General features: G+C 40.1%; 1 protein-coding gene across 3 annotated transcripts; it reads right to left on the minus strand.

Moving 5' to 3' along the window:
• Nucleotides 1–1,802: 1,802 nt before the first annotated feature.
• On the minus strand, nt 1,803–24,835 carry galnt17 (polypeptide N-acetylgalactosaminyltransferase 17). Of its 3 annotated transcripts, none has more exons than XM_085430775.1 (12): nt 24,404–24,835; nt 23,580–24,291; nt 22,324–22,507; nt 17,464–17,630; nt 12,499–12,673; nt 11,417–11,614; nt 10,812–10,929; nt 6,782–6,967; nt 6,475–6,612; nt 6,034–6,129; nt 4,357–4,518; nt 1,803–3,343 (listed from the first exon to the last, which is right to left on the minus strand). In XM_085430775.1, exons 2-12 carry the CDS (start codon nt 23,821–23,823, stop codon nt 3,209–3,211), a joined length of 1,803 nt encoding a protein of 600 aa, XP_085286901.1. In that variant the 5' UTR covers nt 23,824–24,291; nt 24,404–24,835; the 3' UTR covers nt 1,803–3,208. The 3 variants fall into 3 exon arrangements, 2 of the variants coding, with proteins under 2 accessions (XP_085286901.1, XP_085286902.1); XM_085430776.1 differs by having other exon boundaries at nt 23,580–24,083; nt 24,195–24,835; XR_014914905.1 differs by lacking the exon at nt 1,803–3,343 and having other exon boundaries at nt 4,455–4,518; nt 6,443–6,612; nt 23,580–24,835.
• Between the last annotated feature and the right edge of the window lie 1,120 nt (nt 24,836–25,955).

A 25,955-nucleotide genomic window follows, 5' to 3' on the forward strand; every position in this document is an offset into this window, starting at 1 on the left:
AAAGTTAATATAGATATAGCTTAAAAATAATTGGACAAATAAGTGCCTGGAGATGTTACCAAAATGGCTCCAGAGTGTGAGAACATGTTTAGTACAAAAGAAAGAAGAAACAGATTTTGGTTCTCACTGTGAAGTGAGGATATAGTATAAAAATAATTGGTATCAATAGCTTTTACTCAACAATGAACACATAAGGTGAAGTAAACGTAAATCACAGTCTGATAAAACCCTTTAATAAAGCACATTCAGTACATGTTCTGAAGCTATTACTCTGGCTCTGTTTGGGGTCATTGTCACGCTACAGAATGAACTTAAGCGATCTGATTATTTTGCATGATAAAAGATCTAATTGTAGTTCTAGTCTCTAGTTTTGACACGCTCTCTGCAAAAAAAACCCCAAAACAACAAAAACTAAAACAGCGGGATGCTTCACCATGCTTCGCTGCCAACATCTGTGCCTAAAGAGTTGTGCACAGTATTGTGTGTTGTATCATCTGTTACCCTTGCTGCAGTGGGTTTTATGAAATTGTCACATTTTCATACAGTGTTGCTGTTCTGTCAAGTAATTACATCTGTATCTCTGCTGCTTTTTTCCCGAGGCAGAGCAGAGAGCAGGCTGGGGTGACAGCTGCAGTGACACTACCCTCCAATCACAGAAAACATACAGCGCCACATGGTGCATATTAGAGCAAAATCATATTTGACAACTGTGAGTTCTCTGCTCTGACATTAAACCATAACCTCTTTCATTAAGTGCTCACAGGGAGCTGCAGGACACTGCTGGTCAGAACAATGCAAACTATGATACAATAATGTCAATGAATTACATTCATTTTCTAGATTTTTTGTCATCCTTTAAAAATAGCTCCATTTTTTTACATGCTAAAATCTACAAATTATACAAATTTCCATCCCCATAAATACAACCTTATCTAAGTAACGCAGCGAGTTTATTTGATCGGTTTGTCCTTGTTAGTATTTACTGCTGGCTTACATTTAGCAGGACTTTAACCAACATATGGTAATCCTATTTCACGCCAGAGAACGATGAGCAGTCTCTTCGTTAAGAGTCTGATCAGCATTCAGTGTTATGTTAGCATGCAGGCTCTGTCCCTCAGAGCCGCCTCACTCCTCTCTCCCCCTCTCTGCTAGAAACAGGCCCTTGTGCTCCCAGCAGTCTCCTCCTGTTTTATTTACATCTTAAGCATTTAAGCTGATGCTTCATCCAGAGCAGTTTAGCGAGAGTAAGCAGTAGGAGGTCAGTGTCTGATTCAAGGACACTATTTACAGGACATATGGTTGCTTCAGGATTGAACCCATAACTTGTCATTTATAGGACAGTCCCTTTAATGTTCGGCCACCTGGCTACTTCATTTGTGGCTGGGTAATATTGTGTAGAAGCGCTTTTATAAAAAATGTGATGAAAGTACTCTTAAGTCGAGTTGGTGTAAGTTACAGCAGATGCCATGCAGCTGGAAGCTGAGGGTGAAATCTCTTTTGAAGTAGTCTATTTTGGGGGATGATTTTGAGGACTAATCTCACAGCATGGGGAAAATATTTTGACCACAACCATGAAAATGGATGGAGCAGTTAAAAGGAGAGCAGCCCAGCATGGTAGCTCATCTTTGCTGTCTCTACCTTATTTATAGTCCAGAAAAGCAAAATAAAGCATGAGTTTAGCAGCAAAAAATTACAAACAAGCTTGAAAATAAAATTAAACTGAAAAAAATAAGCATACTAATTAAAGTATGACGAATTTAAAGACTGCAGATGTATCCTAAAACACAGTAACAAAGCACAACCCAGGAAACCAGTTGTTTATTGGAAGACAATCTTGGGAGCAAAAATCCAGCTGATCACACTTATGCAATTTAATATATGACATCATATACATCTCAGTACGTTAATAATTTCAGCCTTTAAGGCCTCCTGCGTTTCCACTATTGGTACTTTTGTGCATTCCTGATTCAATCCTCCTCTCTCGTTCATGTTCCAACCCTTTGTCCAAAAAGTGCTTCCTATGTTTGACTAGGTTTTCAGTAGTTATGGCACACAGCAGTTAACCAAATAAATTAACTTAGCGCAAAGAAACTTTGTACCCAACTGCTTACAGTACTTCATGCTACGAGATATATTGCATCTGATGCTACAGAATGCTTGGTGGAAAAATAGCAATAAAAGTCAGAATCCATAAAACATAGAAGTGAGATTTAGCCCAAAGTCCTTGTTGGGGTGATTTGAAAAAAAAGTACACCAAGTAATATTTTTAGCATATTTTTCTTCAAATTATAAATATTTACAAGGATTTGAATTTTCTGAAAAACATAAGAATCACTTTTCAGGCATTTTTGCTAAACTGTGTAAAATTTTCTCCTGTCACGAGTAGCCATTCCTTAATTTCTAAGTACCATAGACCAGCGGTCCCCAACCCCCGAGCCATGCACTGGTCTGTGAGTCGTTTGGTACCGGGCCGCGAGTGTTGAGGTTCAGGTGTGCAATTTATGGTTTACCGGGGGGTTTTTTCTTCGCTTTATCGTTCATATTTATTGTTTTTATCGTTACCTCAGTTCCCCTGTGTCTTTTCCCGTGTGTTATGAACACATTTTAGTTATTTAGGGCCGGTCCGTGACACAAAAAAGGTTGAGGACTGCAGCTATAGACTAAAACCTTCATGATGTTGAAAACTACAAATGTAGTTTGATCAGTGCATATAACTGAAATTTAATTCCAGGTATTTTATTGGGTTTTTTTTTAATATCTCAAAAGACAAAGTACGTCAGTAAGAATGAAATATTGCAGAAAGACTGATGGAAGATGGAAACTTTTTTTCCCCTTCACATAAGAAAGAGCACGCTTTTGGTCGATTAAATGTCTACTAAAACTTAAACACTGTAAAGAAGTGGCACACAGGAATTATGGCAACATCACATTGAAAGTTTGTAAAATTCATATAGAGAAATGGTCCTCATGCTAAACTTTCACCACGTTGAATGTCCATGTTTTTTTAAAAAAACTAACAAAAACAAAAAAACATCAATTGTTTCCAAACCACCTCATCACTCGTCTCCTTAAAGCCATCTATTTTTGAGTCTTATTTCAAAAGCTAAGGAGCCCCCACATCATTGATTGTCCACTGGCCAAGGTAACGTCAGGTGACAGCTCTTGGAAATAGCCTTTGTAATTGGTCCCAATGAAACTGGCCAGGCGATCACTGCTTCATAGTGTTCTTGATGGTCCACCTCTGCCCCGAGCAGGGCTGCAGGACCAGCAGGTGGCCGAAGTAAACATTAGCCGGCACCACCTCCAGACAGCGTCCAGTAGCCCGATTTATGATCAATTCGTTCTGCAAGGCAGAAGGAGATACAATACTTTGGTTTTAACAGATTTCACAGATGGTCTGTGAACAATGCGTGATGGTGACAGAACAGTATGTAACCAGACCGGGCCTTATGTGAACTGTTGCAACCTCTTTCTTGAACAAATGGCACTAACTTTTTACCTTACATCTGTATAAAATAAGTAAGGTCTCCCTATTTCCCTAAGACTTCTACGTCTGCAGGACTCTTCACTGCTTGTCCTGCTGTGTGACAAAGAATCGATGTGGCAGAAGGTCTGCAGCATCACTGTTCAAGCTCTCCTCTTCCCGTGCAAAGACAGCTACAGGCTGTGACTCTTTAGTTTTTAAAGGTTACCCAAACAGAACTAAAAGACCAATGGAAAATTGACTTACAAAAGGTTTTTCACATTAAAAGAAAAAGAGAATCAATGCCAAAGTAAAAGGTATATTGAGTCGCTTGTTACCCTTTAAGCAGTCTGGGTTTAGTTCTCTTAAAAGGAGCCCTTATTTTCTAGCATAAATATAATTTTACAACAGTTATTGTTCATATTAATCATAGCCAAAGTCTCAGTTTATGTGCAAATAATCCCCGTTAACCAGACTGCTTTGATTTCAGTAATAGCAGAGATGATATCCTAATATAGTCATCACAAACAGACAGATCTATCTGTGAAGTCCTACTGGCCCCGGTGTTAAAACCTTCTGTTTGTGAGGGTTTTAACACAAAGAAAGGTGGCTTCAACGGAGGTATTCGGAATATAAAGGCGGTTCTGTCAGATAAAGCATGAACTACGGGGCTGCAGCAATGCTGAGTATGAGAGAAATGAAGATTCATGCAAAGCTACTCTCATATTAGAGTCCAAGAGAAAAAAGAATGGACCCAGACATGAGCTCAATAGGTCCCTTTTAAAATCTGACATATAAATACTTTTCCTCTCAACTCTATGCCAGTAAATTTTAGTTTTTCTTATAAACACTCAGTTATATCATTGAAAAAGAGATTTCTTTACACTTCTGACCTGAGAGAAATGCCATGTCTTCTGTTTCACGTTGGTCACCTTTTCACAGTTGAGGAGCTGAGGAAAGTTGCTGATCTGATCGTCCACCACACAACGAGTGTCCTCACCAGTGCTGCCTAGGGGTCCCAGAAACAGCTGACCTTCTTTAGTGTAGCGTCCTAACTAAGAGAAAAACAGATACGTCACACATACAGTAAACGGAAAGTTACTGAACTGGCTGAGTGAATACTGTTCTCTTTATTAGCTAACGATGAAATAAGTATGTGATGATGTACAAGTTGAAGGTAAACTAGCAGGAATTTTCCTTGATTATGCAAGCTGTTGGGGTTTTTTTTGCTGCTTTGAACAAGAGGATGGTGTTGTTCCCAATACTGCTGAGAGGCAAAACATGTCTTTGTTCTTCACTGAGTGCTAAACACAAAGATGTTCCTGTACATCACTGCTAATCACAGTGTTGTTTCAGCAGAGTTCTAACCCACATATAGCCCTAACATTTTATATACACCAAATTCTGCAGTTTTCTCAACTTGACAGAAAGAAAAAGCAGAAGTGAGTCAGATTCTTCCCGCTCTGTTTTCTAACCTTTGTGTCTTTCACTTCAGCTTTTTCGTTCAGATTAATAGTAATTTCCACTTTAGCAGTGCAGATAAAACAGTTCCTTTGGTTGCATCTAAAGCTCTGAGGCTTTGAGTGTGCTGACGATAAAGACTGATTGGGAAATTGTTTATATCGCATTCTGTTCCTAACAAAGCATGAATAGTGGTTGCAATGCCTTGCAAAAGATATAAAGATAAAGCTTTCCATCAACCACCCAGTCAGCCCAGTTTGGGTCTTTTTGCAGAGTAACTGCATCCTGTTTGCAGTACATCATACAAAAGTTAGGTGATTTAACAGCGTTTGGACTCAAAATCTTAAAAAATCCCACTTGTGGTCCCTAGATGTCACTGCTTCTTCTTAAGAACAGAGTATTTATTAAAATGTTTTTCTAGTATCTCTGACCACTACAAGTTACATTCATCTTTTCACAGATATTCATATCGCACTTTATTTTATGCACTTATGTGCTTTATCTGTTTTGCATACACACCTACAGCCAGTCACCATTTAACCTAACGTGCATGTCATCGGACTGTGGGAGGAAGCCGGACTACCTGGAGAGAACCCACACTAAGACACCATGGGGTCGCTTTTATCTCCGTGGAAGTGCAAGTGTGAAAAACTGGTGGTCTAATAAAAACTGAAGACTTTTTGTTCCATGAAAAGGATAACTTTAAAAAATGCAACTGAAGCATGTCTTGTGAAGAAAGTGTGATGCGGCACTCATTTTTCCAGAATTGAATTGAAATTTTAGCTCTTTTAGCATTTTACCACTGAAGCCTTGACTTTCTGCCTAAAGCACCTGTTTACCACTGTGAGCTAAAAAGAGAGGCCCTTAGGGCTGAAGGGATGAAGAGCTGACACTGGCTGACTCAGGGCTTCAACACAAAAAGTGCAAGACACAATTTTATTCTGACAGCAGAACTCGCTCCTTGGAGGATTTCAGCTGAGCCTGTGATTGAGACACAGCTGCAAATCACATCACCGGAGAAGCTCACTGTATGTTTTCATGAGAAAGCAAAGCAACTGGAAAAAGATGGAGTATACTCTTTAGTATGGTGGTGAGGAAGAGTGTTGTACCTGAGGACCCCACCCATGGCATGGGTGCAGGGTGGCTGTGTGGTTCTCCTTCACACCCTGATCCATACACAGGTGGCTTGCTTTAGAATTGCGGACCTTAAATACACAAAAAAAAGAGTCAGACATAATTCATAAAATATGAATATTCCCCAAAATAATTACTGATTAAAAATGTATAAAGGCTAAAAACAAGGATGTGTCAGTGTGGATCAGACAAAGTTCTAAATCTCATTTATTTTCTATTAACAGCTGAGAAGATGTGGATGTACATGCTCTCTGAGTCCCTGCTTTCTTGTTATATTTTGGTCTGTGGAGGAGATACACAAAGTCCTAAGAAACTTGTAAGTCTCATTTATTTAATTTCAGTGGTTTAATTTGTACATCAGATCTTACATCTACAAACTGTTACTTTTTCCTGTGTCTTTGTCCTTCATGGCTCACCTCACCGTAGAACAGCGTATCGTTGTACCTCCTCATCTCTGGGTAAACGTTGTCTAGGTACCAGTGAAAGCTCTTACATTGCAGACTCTTCCTCAGTGCAACCCTCTGTGATATGTCTCCGTAATCAATACCGTGGTTCTGCAAGAGCAAAGGAAGTTATTATGCCTAAAGTCTCTACATAAATTGTGGAACCAAAAGAAAAACTGTTTGGCTCTGAACATGGACATCTGATAGTCACAAACAGACAAGCATGACTGACAGCATCCTCTCTAAGAGAGGTCTTGCTGCAGAAAAATGCCGTTCTCACCTCCATGGGGATGTTCCAGGCCAGGTAGACATTGGACTTGTACTCATCCATCCAGACCTCTGCCACACGCAGGGCATTACGGCGTGTGTGGAAAGCTATGTTACTGTGGTAAGGTTTCTTCATTCGTGCAATATGAGCCACTCTGGAGCAAGGCAGCACCTCCATACTGCCTCCACACAGCCACACCTGTGGGTAGTAGGAGTATGAATTAAAGCTCACAATAATATACTGCTGGCTGCTGGGCAGCAGGAAATATAAATAGGCAGATGCACAGTCGCCGCGATGTCCTGATTTATAAAGTCAATTACAGCTAACAGCTGGAGCATAGAGCACCTGGAAGGACGTGTTTTCTTTGTGCTGGAACTAATGAAAGCTATATCTGTACATTTAGCAGTCCTTCTCGGTTTTTCTTCTTTTCTGTTATATAAAAAATATCTAATTGTTGCTTTTATTCATTTTTTTCTAGCCAACCTTAAGAGGCATCAAGAGGAGCTGAGGTTTTCGGCACTTCAGGACTGGGTTAACTTTTAAGCTCCAACTGTGAGTATACATACATAAATGCATGTTTTTTTACTTATATTGTTTGCTGTGACAACGTATCATCCAGGGCACTCTCCCAGTCAGCGAATACACCATGATGATTCCAGGCATGTCATTAAAGATCAACAAGAAGAGACGGTCAGAAGCCCAAGTCATGCTTGAAATGTGGCCAAAACATCTTCTACAGTTCACCATGCTATTTCCCAGCTTTGATGTAGGACAGCGGGCCAGAACAATAAGACATGAATGCTAGCATAGCCCCAAGAGCTACACAACAACAGCTTGGTCAAATGATTAAAGTTACTATTGCAACCCTTAATAATAATAATAATAATAATAATAATAAATTTTATCTGAAAGCGCCTTTCAGAACACTCAAGGACACTGTACACGGCAGAATAAAAAAAGAAGCATAAAAGCAAGCAGTTTACACAATCATAAAAGCATAAGACAACAAGTGAGTTTTGAGTTGGGACTTAAAGAGAGAGACGGAAGAGATATTTCTTAAATCAGGAGTTAAGGAATTCCAGAGTCGTGGAGCAGAGCAGCTGAAAGCCCTGCTCCCCATGGTGGCAAGACAGGGGGAGGGGACGGAGAGAGAAAGGGAAGAAGAAGATCTAAGACATCGAGATGGGGCAGTGATCTGAACCAGATCAGAGAGATATGGAGGAGAGAGATGATGAATAGCCTTAAATGTGTACAAGAGTATTTCTTCTTCTGCCACCTTTTGTTGCTTCTCATTAACAGAGGTCAAAGAAAGTTTAATGATAAAGTGGAGAACTACTGGACATCATTCATTTTTGGTGCTAAAGGTTTAAGAATGAACTGCAGCAGAAGAGCTTCACCTGCTTGTGAAGTGGTTTAGAAAAGAAACCTCAGAGCATGAAGGTTGAATCAATTATCTCCTCATACAAACCACCCAGCAGCTGAGCTGAAAATGATATCAGAATGGCTAGAACAATGTTATGGTGCATGTAGAGCTACTGAAACAGCTCTTATTGCAAAACTTTAAAAAAGAGCTTTTTGACCTAGCAGATTTGCTATTGAAGAAATAGGAAGCTGAACAAGATAACTTCCTCCCAGGATCCTCTCTGGAAACAGCCAGTGGTACTCATCCCTTTTTCCAAAAGCTTCTACACAACCTCAGGAAAAATGGACATGCCCAAATAAGGGCATCATGTAGCTATAATCTCTAAGTTGGTGGAATCCAAATTTGAAATGACCTAGCTGTAATCCTTACTTCATTCACAATGATAGCCATCAAAATCAGCAGGTCAAGACTGAGGTATCCTCTGCAGGTTTGGAGAACAAATGTGCAAAGCCAGCAACTGACCAATTAGGAACTATCCCAGCCACAGAAAAACACAGCCCTTAAACAAACACAGAGGCTTCAGAGGAAAACCCCTTGAAGAACAGATGAGAACAGGACATGGTGCTGTGAATTCATTCATGCAGGACTGTGAGTGAGATCAAACCACTGGACCCTGAATTGACCTCTCACTGTTAGGTAGAATTGTTGTGCACATCCACACGCTTCAAAAGGAGATTAACTGCTCTCATAATGAATAATTTACCCAGAAAGTGGATCTCGGCAGGGTACTCACAGAAGAACTGAGCATCAAAATGGAAAAGAAAGAAGATTTAAGACACGTTAGGCATGGTTGTTGTTGACAGAAGGACTGGTCTGAGTATTTTGGAAACTCCTGATCTACTAGGATATTTCTGTACAACCATCTCTAGGGTTATCCCAAGGGATGGTCCAAAAAAGAGGAAATATCCAATGAGAGACAGTTCTCTGGGTGAAAATATCTTGTTGATACCAGACCCGACCAGAGACTGCTTTGAGCTGAGAAGAAGGCAACAGTAAAACAGATAACTCCTTCTTAAAAACCACTTTTGCATTACTTTAAACCGTGAACCTTGAAGAATTTGGGCTAGAGCAGCAGAGGACCATATCAGGTGCTACTCTTGTGAGCTAACAGGAAAGTCTCCACAGTCAGGGGATCTCAATCCGATAGATCACCTTTGGTATATGGTGCAATGGGAGATTCCCATCATGAATGCACAGCTGACAAATCTGCATCAACTGCATGAGGCCATCATGCCACGATCAATCTTTGAGGAATGTTTCCAGTACTTTGTTGAATCTATGCCATGAAGAATTAAAACAGCTCTGAAGGCAAAAGAGTGTCCAACCTAATACTGACAAGGTGTATCTAATAAAGTATCTGCTGAGTGTGTCCAACCCACGAGCCTTCTGCTGTGAACATAATGAAGACATGGATATCCAAGCTATCTGAACCCACGTCAAAGTGATGTGAGCGTAACAGAAACTTCAAACTGACAGGTCACCAAACAATTGCACAGATGCAACCTATTTCACTCCTGACAAACATTCCTACTGGATAAAAAGTAGGTCCGTCAGTCTTTCTTCACACTGGGAACAATATGAAACATGTTCCATCCACAGATAAGGAGCACTACAAACAGAAAATGGGCACATAGGTTTTAAAGATAACCTATGTGTTTCTGTTACACAGCTGCTAACCAACAGAGGGTATGCCAAAAAAAAAACATTTTACTGCTCTCTGCCACACTCTAAGATAAATAAGCAGTACTATGATTTCATGTAAAAGATGTTGGACAACAACCATGCAAAATTGCCCCATAGAGGTGCTGATATCTACCGCTTAACATTCATTATCCCAAGAACCCTGTTAAAACCCAAACAGTCATTGATTCAAGTGCTTGTTATGAAAGAGTTTCTCTGAATGAGGGCCTTCTCCCTGGACACATCCAAACAATCCTCTTGTAAGGGTTGTAGTGAAATGTAGAAATGTTGTTGTCGCAGGGCGAGTGTGTCCCACTGCTTTGTAGTAAAAGAGGAACAGAAAGAAATGTGGTTCTTGAGATGTGACATTGTGGGCTAGATTCATGTCTTTGCTAATACTTCATCTCCAGCAGTTGTAATATATTTATAGGTGCGTTGAAGCTGAATTTTAGCTGTTTTATTGCATCTGTACACGTTTACTTATCTAGACTTAATTTTGGGGGGAATCTTGATATTTTTGATGACAAGATATAAGAACTTTCCATTTCAGATTCAAGTTATGACCAAGTCAACTCAAAGACAAGTTTTTGTCTTTCTAAAAATATTTGATTGTTTAGCTTGCTGGATAAAAGCCAACACACTCAGGTTGTGAAAATGTTTGACGTTATTTTTTCAGGAAAAATCTAATAACCTTGCAGAAAAACAAAAGACTCTCCAATCTCTCAAAATGTACAGAAACAAACTCCAACCTTCCTGCTCTACGTGACCTATTTATCTCCATTGCCCTGCTGTGAGCTGCTCACACAGGACTGGTCCTCCAGGACTCTTAATGGGGCCTCATTTATCAGTGGTGCCACGCTACGGTGCCCACTGCTCCACTTAAAACCTACAGGGGTAAAGAGGGAGCAGGAACAAGAGGAAACTGGGTGACACACAAACCCTGATGCCTAGTTCGATGTTCTCCCCTCCGTAGACGTCCATGCCTGAGTCGAGTAGACCGAGTTCTCCAAAGTAGTCCCGATTGGCCACAAAGGAGCATCCAATCATGGCAGGCGTCCTGCAGCCAGGAAAACACACTATCATGTGACACTGAGCGTTTGCAAACACCAGAATGTGTTTTTTTGTGGCTTTATCTGATGTTTATTTTGGAGTACTTTTCTACAACCCAAATCTCCACTATGCAAAGTTTCACACTTTATATTTCAGCCTATCTAAACATTTTTGTGCATACTCATGCGATTTATTCTTATTTTTAATTAAAGAATGGAAGGAAATCCAATTTAACACAAATATATGGGTGATAATCAGATAATTAAAATCCTATTTTCACTCTCCACTCTCTAATTTAGGCTGTAATTTTTTTATTGCTTTAATGAAGTCTGGTTTCCCATCAGGAGCTTTTTTTCTTGTTTTCCCCTAATCTTCCCCAAAACTAAAAAAAGAACTTGGTGGCAGTTTTATTGAAAATCTTAAAGAAGTGGAAAAAAATACATCTCAGAAGTGTGAGATCTGTGTTCACGTTTAAATGGGAGAAGCTGGCGTACCTTATTGGTGCAGACATGTCTCCCTCCTCCCACCACTCTTTGGGTGGATTAATGTACATGCACCACAGTTCCCAGTTGTAGCCATGGCCAGAGTTCTCATAGCGCTCCACCTCGAAGGTATCGTGCTTGATGTTGTCGATTGACGGCAAGATAATCCTCTTGTGGTTTTCTTTTATTCTAGCTAGAACTGGTTCTGCCCTGAAAAAAGTGCAAACACACACACACTCACACATTTAGTTGACTTTACTTTGTGCAGAAACAAATTTTATAACATCTTTTAAGAGCACCACTTTTTTCATCCACTTCAGTCAAATAGAAAGTTCCTTGTGTCGTCCCAGTTTTATCACTAATTCTGTTTGATTCAGCCGAGTTGAGCTCTGCAGGGGGCAGTGAGAGAACTGCACGGTATACCTTAAGTTATGCACTGAGCTCGAAAATGAGATCCACAAAAAGACATCAACAGGATGTGGCAGTTGTCTTAGCGGGGTTAATAAGATCCCTCATTGCATGCTAATTTCTTGACAGTATTTAGCCTTTGATTCAGTTCACCACCAAGCGCTCAGCTTTTTTGAATCAGTACAAAACCTTCATTTTTTATGGTTACTAAAAATTTACTTTTACGACAAGTTCTCCAAGAGGGGTCCTGTTTTGGTGTGTGTTTTATGTGTGCTTGTGATGTTTTTTTTAAATAAAATCCGTTCAACCTGATCCCACAGCCTCAAGTGTCTCATTTTAAAACTTCTCAGGCGTGAAATAGCTTGGCTCTTCCTTTTATGCAGCTTCAGCTATCTTTTGTCTTTTCTTTCCATGGTTCCTTTGCACTTTGTAGCACTCTTTTAACACTGATACCCAAAGCTCTATTATTGTCATTGTTGTTATCATGAATAAGTTATTCCAATGTTCATACATTTGGCAAAGATATGTTTTTTTCCAGATTTAATTTTGAGTACATGTCATTTTTGTTTTTGAATGCTTTGTTTCACTTTAATTTACACTAAAATAAGCCTTTTTCCAAATACCAAAAATTCACTCCTGACTGTTAATAACACTGTGCTTCCCGCTAGATGATAGGACCCACTCACCATGATGGGGTGAACTCCACATGGGCATCAAAAAATCCTGTCACCTCAGCAGTGGCTACCTTCCAACCCTCGATCCTGGCCCTGATCAATCCCTCTCTCTTTTGGTTCCTTACAATCTTCACCAGGCCGGGATAGCGTTTGTTCACATACTCCTCCAGTGGACCTTTCAGTTGCTCTACAGTTCAGAAAATGAAGATAACACATCAAACAAAACAAGTCAGAAATGCTTATAAAGACTGATCTTTAGTTGATCTTTGAATCTGCAGTTTAGCTTATAATCTGCACATGTATCCTTGAACAGTCTGCCAGCTGGAGTTTTCCAGTATTTGATCTGATGTCAGGACTAATAAAGCCTGAAAAGAATATATCACCATTGCAGCTAAGTTGGCGAGTTTAAGAAGAATCTCTACATGCTAAAGAAAGTGCTTGTATTTTTTTCTTAGCTTCTCTAACATCAGATCCATTGCAGCCCTCTTTACTGAAGAAAGGAGGAAAAATGAAAAATGCTGTTCCAGAGTCCCCTCTGGCAGCAACAATCAAAGCCTGACACATTATGCCTAGCTTGCATAATTATTTTCATGTAATCATAATAATTGGAATTCATGTCGATAAATATGAAAGGACAGCAGAGTGAGCTTAAGCAACCATTCCCAGTATGACAACTCTTTTGTCTCACTTCTCTCACTGGCAGCCTGCACTCCTTTATAAACCTCACATCAAGCCTTAGTATTGGTTGTGTGAAACAACATGATAAGAACACAAAGGGCAACCCACTAAGCACTAAGCAGTGTTTTTTATTTTTATTTTAGGCTGTCCAGAGACAAAGAACTAAAAAATATTTAATATACCTATGAAAATATACCTACTGTATATATATAATCAAAGCATTTCTTTAGCAAAGTGCACATACTAGCCCTTTTTAAGTTCGTTGACATATGTGCACTCAAACAGGCCCAATGAGATTGAGGGTTATACCCCAATTATTTGTGTTAGGTTTGTAAGCTTTTCCAAATGAATACACAAAATCAGCAAAACCACCATAAAGAAAGCTTATTTAAATAAAGCTGATATTGGGAGAACAAAGCCCAAGGGGTGGAAAATGAGTAAAAAACCTGTGAAGCAGAGAATAACATGAGGGACTGTTGCAGAGCGCATGAGTGAAACAAGCTCACAGATGAGCTGACAAAGATTGGCAGAAATCACTTTAGAGCAGCCGGGTAATAAGGAACAGGTGAACATAGAGTGGAGCAGATAATTACGAGCAAAAACCCAAACAAATACTTTCAGACAATCCTAAAGCTCTTATGTAGTTGCATAGAGCCATGTGTGAACATTTTGTCTTTACATTTTGCTTCCAAGGAACCGAACTGTCTTTTAATTCTGTAATTTATTTCACGTTCTTCAGGCTTTCTGAAGGTTCTTCAAATTTTTCTTTGGACATCATTTTATTATAATTTTCAGTGCAGTCCTTTATTTGTTTGTTCCTATGAATCATTCACACATAATAAAGGCACCTAACTCAAGGGACAAATTCGTTACTGGCACATTACCAGCAGCTTGTCACAAATACACAATTTGTTTCCTGCACAAAAAATGACAACGATAACACACCAGCAAGGTGATTAGCAAAGAGCTATTAGCCAAAAACTTGACATATGTCAAGAAACTAAACAAGTAGAGGACAAAAGAACTGGCAGCTTAAATAAAAACATCTACAGCAGACGAACAGAATTTGAAAGTTGTGTCCTTAAGAAATAACAAAAAACTGACACACAACCTGAGAGATGCATCTGGCATCTTATGTTTGCAAGTTTCAGTAAACTGCTACATCTATTTCCCATTTTCCTAGCAAAATACAAAGACATGACGGCTTATTAGCTCATCCTATCCTAAATAACCACTAATGTATGCCAACTATTGTCAGCTTTTGCTACACTATCAAAAGCTGAAAACAAACATAAAAAACATACAAATTCATCACCACAACAACACAGTTTATAAATAAAGAAATAAAGAAGCACACATACAAATAGAGAGATGACATAAAAGTTCTCACTCAGCTCCCTGCGGTGCTGTTTTAAGCTCCAACTCACTCTAAACAACACCAACGGGGGTCTACGGCTTCCTGAGCATCAACGACCGCGCCACCTTTGATCTCTCAATCAACTCATCAGCCTTTTCCCTCCGGACCAAAACACTCACAGCCCTTCTTCCTCTGTATCACACACACACACACACACACACACACACACACACACACACACACACACACACACACACACACACACAGAGCAACATTCCTTCAGAGAAAAACACATTTCTCGTGCTCTGTCTTCCATTTCTTTCTCTCTGTTCTCGTACTTCTTTTTTTTCACACATACTCTTCATCACAAACTCATTTCACATGCGTGTTTTTTTTCACATACAAACATATATGGCAAGAGCATGGCGGTGGGTGTCTTTCAGGCAGTAAGAGGGGTAAGCACTATTTGTTCGCTCGCCTCGCCCTGTGCGCCACTGCAATGTCTTCCTCTTTGTGATGGATAGCTGGCTGTCAGCCAACCAGCAGTGTCAAGTGAGAGAACGCCTCAGCTGTCTCAGTCCTTTCACTCTCCCACTGTGTAGCTCCGTGTTTCTTATACTAAGTCCCATTGTTTTATAAGAATGATTAAAATACATCTGTAAGCTGCACTGTCACACATGCTTCTTGATAATGTATAACTTGCTGCATTACCAGATGCCAAAAAGAAATTAACACTCAGACAGCACATTCATGGCTAAGACTAGTTTTTGCGATCCACATCAACACATCCACTTCCATTAAATAAAGCGATCCACATCCACAGCAAAATTTCTTCCTATTCTTTCTTTATCCGCGATGCACCACTCCACCGGGTTTTATAAAATCTCAGCAGGTAGTTATTGTGTATTCTTGCTACAGACAAACAGCACTGACAACAATCATCTGCCAAGGTGATTCTTGGAGTATAAATTACACCAAAAAATACACAAAGAAGTCCAAAAATGTGATAAACATGAATCACGAATGAAACTAGTTCAGAACCAAAGACCCATGTCCAATTTTCTATTTCCTGCTTGGGCAACATTTTGTAAAAACTTCAGCACACAGCACTTTTAGAAAATGATGTACCCTTTGTATAAGAATGAAATCATGTATTTGCGACACTAAAAGCCAATTGGCTTGGGGAGTGAAACTGAAAAGGTAGGGAAGTCAGAAAGTGTTGGGTGTGAGACTAAGGCGTTGTTGGCTTTGATCTTTTCATGGATTTGTTGACAGTACATGAATTAGACATTGGCAGCCTTATCCCCTAAAGCCTCGACTATCTCATCTCTTTCTTCCTGTTTCCTTGTTATTTTTCTTTGCTTTCTGTTGCTTTCCGTTCTGTTAGATTGCTTCTTCTCCCTCTTCTAGATATTCATTGCCTGCGCTCTCTCCCCTCCTCTCTGTCCGACCTCATTTATCTTAGAGCCTCCCTGTCTCTCATCCTTTCCCTTTCTTGATGCCACTTTCTCTAATAGCCTGGTTTGCTCTCTGAGCCTCTCCTTCTCATCTCCCTTTTTCTCTGTTCTTCATTGCCCCTCCTTTCACTTTGCCTGTTTTCAAACCCTTCAGCTCTCTTCATTCTTTGACCTTTTCTGTCTTCTACGTCATCCCCTCTTCTCTTATTTTTCTCCACCAACACCTCTTTATCTCTGCTGTGCCTCCCCTCTCCTTTTCACTTTTCCCGATTTATCTCCTCGCCCTCTCATCCCTTGCCGTCTCTTCATCTTCTCACCCTGCCCGGTAAATATGACAGAGACATCTCTCCTGTGACATCCAATTGTGTGTTCTGCCTCTATCTGCCTGTCTGCCTCCACAAACACTTGACACCATCAGTCACCTCAGAAAATGCCTCTTGACAAAAGCAATGACCACAGCTTTTGTCAAGGAGACACTCGTCCCCATGACATGCAAACACAGCCCCATCAGAAGTCTGATGCCTTTCATCCTTTAGAAACAATGTTTCAATATATCTGCATGTTTAAGTGTAACAGACATGAAAAAAGTATGAACACATGCTTTGTGTTACATTTATAGTGTGTTTGTGTCTCATTGTGATCTGCCCCAAATGATCAGTTAATGTACATGTCTGCATAGTTATGGTTGTTCCCACCCTCAATCCTAGCCCAGGTTCAACAGTAGCCATGTCTACTAAAACATAATTACTGGGAACAAAAATGTGCTTTGGTGTGTTGCTATATTTAGTTTATTAAAGTCCTTTTATGTCTTGCTTTCAGCTCCTTTATCACAGTGAAGCTGGGTCAGATTAGGACACAAATTTGTCATGCCAAAGTCAAAGAGGGTAGCTCTATAGGAGACTGTGTATGCAATAATCTTCAAACAATACTGGTTTTAGAGGGCTGTAATGCTTTGCCCTAGTTTCCAATGATTGTTTTGACATTTGTAAAACAAGTCTTTTGCCTGGTTGTAACTTCAATCTACAAAACTCGCTTACACAAACTCAGAAGCATTTAAAAAAGTAAAAATAAAGAAAATACTACACATATATCTAAAAACTGGAATCCTTGATGCTGACAGATTGAAATCATTTCTTTGTAACATTGACAAGAATATTTGTTTTCATATGCCGATGCCTGTATGAGAAAAAGTATTCAAATATTCTCTTTTTCACTCACTAGTTTCAGTTTTATAATATAAAACTTAATTATATAATTATATTGACGTTACATGATACTTATTGTATAAGATAATTATTTCTGGGATGCTGAATGACAATTTGATGTGTATTTTGTTGCTTTCAGTAGAAATCCTGCTGATGACTCAGTGGATTTTAGATGGAAATTCTGTGTTTCACTCACTATAAACCATCTTCTAATCAGAGGGCGAAAAAGCCACTCTTCTTATTTGGTATTAGCTGAAGAAAATATTTAATCTATACTGACCGTCATCGCTGTTGTCGTCCACCAGGATGACCTCCTTGAGCAAGTGCGCCGGTGTGTGATTGACAGCTGAGTGGACTGAGCGCAGGATCACCGACAGAGCCTCGTTGACGAAGATGAAGATGAGGGAGATTTGGGGAAGGTCTCTTGAGTAGCTGACCTTTCTACATCTGTAGAAAGACACGACACAACACCTGTAAACTACTTGCATTAAGTAATACGAGGTGCCAGTGGAGCACTAGAGTGATGGTTTGGGAAAATTAGTCTACAAAGTTATACAATTAAAAAGACAATCATGATTTTGTATTGATGAGCCCATTTACCATGATTTCTAACATTTCTGATCAATTGAATGTTATATTAAATAACAAGGAATATGCCTTTCTTTTTAAAAAATGAGGACATTTCTCAGTGAACCTTAATTTTTGAGTGCTCGCATATTTAATTTTGAATTTGTAAAAAAGACCAAACTACCTCCATAGAGCTGCTGACGTCTTGTTCAATGGGGCTGAAAGGCAAAGCAAGTGCCGCTTCCTGTTCAACTATAATCGCAAGGATTTTTTTTCCACATTGGCCTTTTAACTGCATGTGCTGCTTCAGATAGAAACCCTATTTTTAAGTTGTTTTGTTTAAACAACTCTAATGAAGCGGAAAGCGGCAGGGTGAGGCTTTGGCTCTAAGTTTAGCACATGTGGGAAAGGAAGGGGCTTCTTTTATTGTCTCCTTTTCACATCTTTTTTTCTTTTATCGATTATCTTATTTCCTCTGTGAAATAATAGCTAATTAGAAGTTATTCTATAACAAATCCAGTGTTTTCAATTCACGAGGTTGGAGAACACTTTTTTAGGGTTTTTGGCAGGAAACCATTAGAAAACAGAAGGCAACATTAACAAGATTAACCACGAAGAACTGGGACATTTGTCACCTTTTTTCTCCTTCTGATACAATATTGCAAAAGTCTTGAGGCATCCTCATTTCTTTATATTCTGCTGGGAAAATGGGAAATAGGCAGAGCAATTCACTGAAACGTGCAAACATAAATGGAAATACAGTACATAAGGCAAAAATGTACTTGAAAGTCAATATTTGGTATGGCCACCTTTACTATCGAACATAGCCTGAACTCTCTCTTTCCTGAACACACTGCTTTAATAAATGTTGAGGTCTGGGCTCTGGGGAGGCCAATCCATGACTGATCTAGGTATACGTTTACTGCATTCACCGTGTGTTTGGGATCATTGTCGTAATTAATAAAAATATGCCTTTTCCAACTAGATGCTTTTCAGCTGGGACTGCATGATTGATGAAAATCTTAATATGTGGTTCATATTTCCATCAGCTTTCTCAAGATTCCCAACACCACTGGCAGAGCCTTCATCGTGGTTTACAGACGGATGTAAACACCCTCTGTTGGAGTCATATCAACAATTATTTGAACCAAAAATGTCAAATATGAATTCATAATGCTGTAAGACCTGTTGCCACTGATATAGTCCAGTTCTCGTGTAATTTACCATACCTCAGCCTTTTCTCCCTGTTTCTCTTCACTAAAAATGGCTTCCTGACAGCCTTCCACTGAGACCATTTCTGATGAGGCTTCAGCAAACCGCAGATGGATCCATTAAAGGGCCAGTGCATCTCTCAGGTACTTCAGGTCTTTGCTTTTCTTTATCTTTTTCTACATCTTAAGGACATGATTTTCAGATACAGTTCATCTGCTGTACAGAGTTATTTAGTCCTGCTACTTTTCCAGTTTCCTCAATTTTTTTAAGGACTCACAGCACGCCAGATTTTTGGGAACCACCTAGTTGGTTCAAAATGTTATTTTTACCTATCAGATTTTGTTATCTTTTAGATTCTTAAAGATTCAACTAAACGAAAAGAAAATCTGGCTCCTTGAAAGCAAAATGTTTTTAAAAATTAGGCACATCTGAATATTTTTTGCACTGTGCCGTATATGTGACAGAGAGGATTCCAGAAGATCCCTTAGGTTCACATGAATAAGGCTTAAAAAAAAACTACAAACATGATCACAGTCTAGTGGAAATATAAAATGTCCAAAAACATATTTTAAACCCCTATATTACAATCATGGAGGGGATATACTGCATGTACATACACTGCAGGTAGGAGATACTACAGCAATTTTGTTAATACAAATTGAGAACAGGAGGAGGCAGTGACGGTGCAATCAGCGTAACCAGTTCCAGCAGTGTGTAGGAGATAGAAGGGAACAGCATGAATGATTGCAAAAGTGGGAGTGTGAACTTGTCACTTTACAAGTACAGCTTCATTGATTAATCTGAGTATGACTGTGATTATGGCTGTAGGAGTCAGCTCATCAGCTGATGGCCATCCTAATGGCACTTATCAGACTTAACATCACTACAAACTAATGCTGTCACATCTATGATCGGTATTGATGTGCAGTACGAGTCCACTTTTATTTCTACACATGTACCACATTGCTGAAAAGAGAAGCAAGTTTAATAACCCTAGAAAAGCTGAGCAGGTTGACAGAAGATCATTTAAAATGCTGTTTTTATTTTTTCCTATTTCTGTTTTTCTTGCTCCTCTCATACTTCTCCACAATCTCCTTCAGTCAAACAGAGTAGACTCCTCTGACCCCAGCTTACATGCTGTCTATGTCTGAAAATGCCGCACCCCAACGTGCTTCACTGGCCACATTGATTGAAGCAACATAAAAGACCTTCTAGAAGAAAAGTGAGGGCACTGGAATTTCATCTAGACCAAGGATCCAGTCTTTCTTGTCATCAGTGATTTTCAAAAAAAGGGTCTGTGACTTGCTTCACTATCAGCTAGCTGGAAGCTACAAACCCTTAACTAAGAATTACTGAAGACATAATACACACGGCTGTTTGTATATGACGATAAGACATGAAGACCATACACATAGAAACGTGCAGTCATTACATAAATAAAACCATGTGCAAACGTGAGGTAAGCATTTTGTACCCAGGCACTGACTTACACATGCACACACAGCACACTGTGAATGTGTACGTGAACGCCTGCTGACCGATGTCAAACCAAGACTTATAGTGCAACTTCATCAGATATGAGCATAAGAGGCTAGGGGAGAGTAATAAAGACTAAAAGGGGGGGACGTGAAATATATGGGAAAATGAGCCAAAGGATTCATGTATGCTGTGAAAAGCAGCTGGTACAATAAGAGAGCCACCAAAGCACATACTCGACCCAAACCTCTGCACCTCTGTGCATATACTGTTACTACCTAATACTATAGGGTTGGGATTTTCCTATGATAAACTAAAAATGCAAAACTATAGCACATCGAGCACAGATGAGGCTGCCTGGGAGAGCTGCGTTACACCACTGTGCCCCCTTATAATGGCTGTGCTCTACACATGCATGGATATGATTAGACATGACTAGTCTGCTGATTGCCACACAGATGTGAATTACTCAGTTACTGTGAAGCATGAATGAAACAGCTGATACCAATCAGCTAATGCAAGGCCAACCTCAGTGCTCTATGCAAAAGTGTGGGCACTCCTGGGAAAATCACACATTTATCAATTCACTTATTCAACAAAGAGCAGTTTGACACAGCATATCTCTGATGCACACCTTTCCATGATGAACAAATTGGATCCTTGGATTCAAACAAATATCTAGACTCAGATTTGTTTGGGTTATTGCCTTAAAAACATCAAGATAAAGTCTCTCATTTTTATTATTGATATTTGATTTTTTTTTTTTTTTTTTTTTAAAACATAAAAAAAAAAATTACATTTTGAGCTACCTCACAATGGTAAAGAATCCAGAACCAGGCCGACTCTAGAAGTCAATCCTTTCTACGTTAAGCCAGCCCCTTAAATTAAATTTTAATGCACATTCATGCTTCACTTTTTGAGCTATACTGCTATCAAACAAACAAACAAAACCAATGAGCAATCATTTATTCAGTTGTTAAATATACGTCACTTTTTATTTTAGGATCTTAGAAATAGGACTGGAGCATGTGCAAACATTTGGGCTGGGCTATAAAATAGTGAGAAGTCATTAAGTCGTAAGGCTGGAGGCAGGTCAAAAATTCTCATCTGAAGTTCGCAGCTGATGGCATTTCCAGAGTTGATAAAATCTATGAGTCGTCGAACCTTGTGGTGACACTCAACAGCTCTGGGCTCCTCTTAACAGATGACTAAGGATCAGAAAATGAACCTATCTAATGCCTACAAAGCAGGGTGGTGCTATAAAAATATCAAAGTGCTTCCAGCTTGCAATTTCACCAGATGAAATAACATAATGAAAAGGGAGTTGAGGGGTACAGTGGAAGTTAAGACAAGATCTGCGAGAGTAGAGAAACTCTGGTGAAACTGAATATTTTCTGGGGAGAAATGAAAAACAAATCTTACATATGGTCGCAAAAAAGTCAACATCTTCAGTATGCAAGCACAACATTTGGATAATGCAGGCAATAAGTTTTAAGACTCATTAGCTGAGTATTACTGACGTGTGTGTGGGGGCTATATTTAGAAAATAAATAACACTGCATTAACATTAAAAGGTGTGTTATCTGAGACTGAATTTATTCATACATCCACACGTACATCAGTTTTTACTGGAGCAAAATAAAAATTAGGACTGTTTTCAGGGAGTTCTACATTATCCAAAGCAACTGAGACACTGATTATGGAAAAATTATGCTGCTCATGTATTTTCTTTTTAATGCTGAAACGACCCCAAGTGAAACGTCAACCGTGTCCACTGTGTTAGGCTCGAGGAGGCTATCTCAGAAGCAAAGAAAAAAATGTAAAATTTGGATGACTCAACCATCTGAAGCGCAATTTAAAGTTTCCTCACTTGACTTGTACTCACTTGCTAGGCCGATGGTCTGGTATTGTGCGATCCAGAGAAATTCTGTCACTGAGGTAGGCATTATAGCCGTACTTCTCCCTAAGGTATTTAGCGTCACTCTCCTCAGCCGGTGACAGCGTGGCGGGGAGGCCGCCTTTACCCCGACCCCCAAAGCCCTCAATCAGGCCCAGAGATTTGGACAGACCTAAGCAAGGCAAACAAGAGAAGATTACATGTCAGGATCCTTTAGTGTGCCTGAGTCACTCTCCTCTCAGTAATGCATTATACTGCCCACAGCTGATAGCCTGCCTTACCATCACAGCTCCAAACTCACATGAATATACAGTATTTTGTCAGTGGCTGTCAAAACAGGTGAACTTCTGGGCCGAGTTCATTAGAACCAGAGTTGGCACAGAGTCACAGAGAATATCTTCAATCTATGGACACAATTTACAAATAGGATGTGTGAAATATTCCCAATCCAAACCCTCCTATCCATTCTGAGGTCAGTAAGCCTTCATTTAATGATGGGGAAGAAAATTAAACTCTAAACATAGGCTAAACTACACAAGTGAAGGATTTAAAGCTTTCGCTCTGTCTGTAGGGGGGACAGAGAACAAACACATACCACACCATCCTTCACAGTGTTTGAACCTCTGTGTTGGCAAACATCCGGCATCCTGAAGACACCAGAACCCTGAAAGCTCCTTCTCAGAAGTTAACATTAAACTCTAACCTCCCGGAGTGCAATAAAGACATTGTCTTTTCAGAGATTAATTAAAGTACAATTCTGGATAACCTTACTACTGTTGCAGGGAAAATCAATTCACTGGATCCTATTGTAAACAGCCCCATGTATCCATTTAAACCCAAACCCGACACACTTGTATTTAAAATTAAACGTTTTATTGGAAACTTAATTACCATTGGTGATCTCTGCTGCTCTACGCTGGAGTATTAAATATGCTTGGTAGTTGCTGACTCTTTCTTCAGTGGTTCAGTAGATGTAGACTTTCTAACAGAGAGCACACTCTCATCATGCATGACCCATAATTACTGAAATAATGTGAGAGGAGTGCCAGATCCAGCAGCTGACTGTTAGACAATATTAGGGACAATGCAGGGAGGCTTATTCATTAGTTTCTAACATGTCATGTCAGGGCTCCAGAGGGAGTAAAAAAAAAGTCAGACAACACTGACTTTTAACTTTTTCAGATTCCTTGAGGGGAAATCAAGTTGACACGTTCTTTCACTTTAAATGTTAACGTGCTCTTTACCGTTTAGCTGCCTGTACACCACGTCCTCCAGAGAGCTGAGCCTTTTCAGCAGCACCTCATGGCTGACGCTGGGCCCCTGTGCCGTCCCGTTGCCCCGGGCTCTCTTCCCATCACCCGCGGCCTCTGGACCGGTGGTCTGGATGCTGCGTGCGTTGTTGCACTTGGCCCAGAAAGTAATGAACCCGGCAACCGCGAGCACGTTCAGCACCAGTAAGACCCTCCATCTTCTGAACACAAAAGCCATTAAAAAGTCACCAGTGTCCGGGCTTCCAGTGCGTAAGAGGTCAGGAGGAGGGACAGTCTCAGGAGAAACCTGAGGCGCGTTATAGTTACAATGCGCCAACTATGCATGCGCCCTTCACCCTGACTTCAGAGAAGTGTGACAGAAAGCAATGCTCTCAACCGCGGTGTGTGTAGCTGTCTCAGTCCGCAGCCGCAGCAGTATACACTCGCCCCGTAACGTGTCGAGATTCAGGTCTTCTTTGCCTTGCGTTGCGTGGAAAGCTGCAGGGATAATTCACATCAACAGACCTTACGAGAGCTGCAGAAACTCACAGTTTTTTTTCTCCACTTCTGAGCAAGTGCACGGATTCTCGACATAAGCTGCGCTCTTACCATTTGACACTGGGGTTATTCTAGGTTGCATCCCCCTTCTGATGAAATTCGGGGCGCCTGGCCATCGGCTTTCATCCGTGTCACCGCCACTTCGAGCCTTGCTTTACAATCATGTAAGACAAAGATACGAGCATATGTTGGGCTTGAGGAACAGATACTCCTAAATAATTTAACAGAGAGGAGAATATCAAGTGTGTCTTTTTTTTTACCCTCTCCTTTGCGTCTAACACAAGTCGGCAGTGATGCGACTGAAGCGGGCAGCGCGCAAAAAAATTCTCTCGCGGATGCTCAATGAAAACCTTCTTAATGTTCACTCCAAATTTCTGCTCCTTGTCTTGTTCGCACGTCGTCTTTTACTCCCGACACTCGTTAATCACAGTGAAACGTAACTGAGGAGACTGTGCGGATAATGAGCGGAGGGCAGCGATTCCGGGGATGCAGCATCCTCTCCCCGGTGAAGGTAGTCCGGAAACGCAGCAGCGGCAACAGAAGCAAAGAAAAACGACGCTTTCTTGTTATTCTCTAAGCGCTTCTTGTTTGTTGTGCTCTGTTATTTCCTCTAATTCTCCCTACAGTGTGTACAGCCCTCATCAGGAACGCAGGAATCAATCCGGCACCGTTTCACTTACAGCAGGTCAGGGTGGTGGTGGGTGGGGTGTCTGCTTACTGGCACCCAATTAGCTGCAATTATCCAACATTAAATACTGGATTTTACAGCAGGTCACAAAACGTGGCACAGTTTTAATTGATAATTTCACCACAGGAGTCTGAACAGTTTTTTCTTTTTCTTTTACACATCTGTTTCACACATGTCGTTAAAATCACAAAACCCGAATAGACAGTAACCCAGTTCTGCTTCTATACTAAATTCTCTCACGTGGCGTTCCTGTTATTTTCTCTAGTTCTCGGTTTAAAATAAGATCTTCCACTACTGAGCAGGTGAAATGAGAAACCAGCAATAAAATTATAGTAGCCTGTGTTATTATGATTTTTTATTGTAACAAAACTGCAAAAAAATGTCTTCTAATTTTACGCATAAAGTCAGTAAATTTAAATATAAAAAATGAAAGCTGATTAAATTTTATCGACACATTTTGGATGGTGTTTTGCAGGCGCTGTCTAATTACATCCTAAGGAACTTGGAAAGAAAACCGACTGGACTTCTTTAAGTTTCTTGAAGACGTTTCACCCTCTCATCCCAGAACCTTCTTCAGTTATAAGACCAAATGGCGGAGAGCAGGTGTTTAAGTCCAAGTGGAAGTTCACCCATTATTCACGTGTCTCATCACATGAGCCGAGGTGGGAAAAGGGTGTGGGTCATTGTCGGCAAAGGTTTCCTGTAAAAACATTGTGAGACCTTGCCTCACCCTATCATGTGACTTCTTGAGATCAGCTGATGCAAGATGTCACATCTGCTCATGATCACCTTTCTGGTCGTTTTATATTTTTCCATTTCTACATAACTGCAGAAACAGTTGTCACTTTCTCACAAAGCTCTTGCTGATGGTCTTGCAGCCCATTTCAGCCTTTGCAGGTTGATCTAGTCCCTGATGTCCTGTGATAGCTCTTTGGTCTTGACTATGTTGGTGAAGAGGTTGGAATGTAAGAATCTGATTCTCACAGGTGTGTTTTATCCATGTAACAAGCTGGTATCAGGAGTATCAATAACTGATTGAGTGATTGATTGAAATCTCTGTGCCACGTGGGTAATCTGTGGGAGTCAGAATTCTGGCTAGGATGTAAAGGATTACATACTTATTT

The sequence above is a fragment of the Copadichromis virginalis genome, linkage group LG14 (genome assembly GCF_057382275.1).
Source record: "Copadichromis virginalis isolate Kocher_CV1m ecotype Utaka linkage group LG14, C_Virginalis_male_GT1.1, whole genome shotgun sequence".
NCBI classification, from domain to species: Eukaryota; Metazoa; Chordata; class Actinopteri; order Cichliformes; family Cichlidae; genus Copadichromis; species Copadichromis virginalis.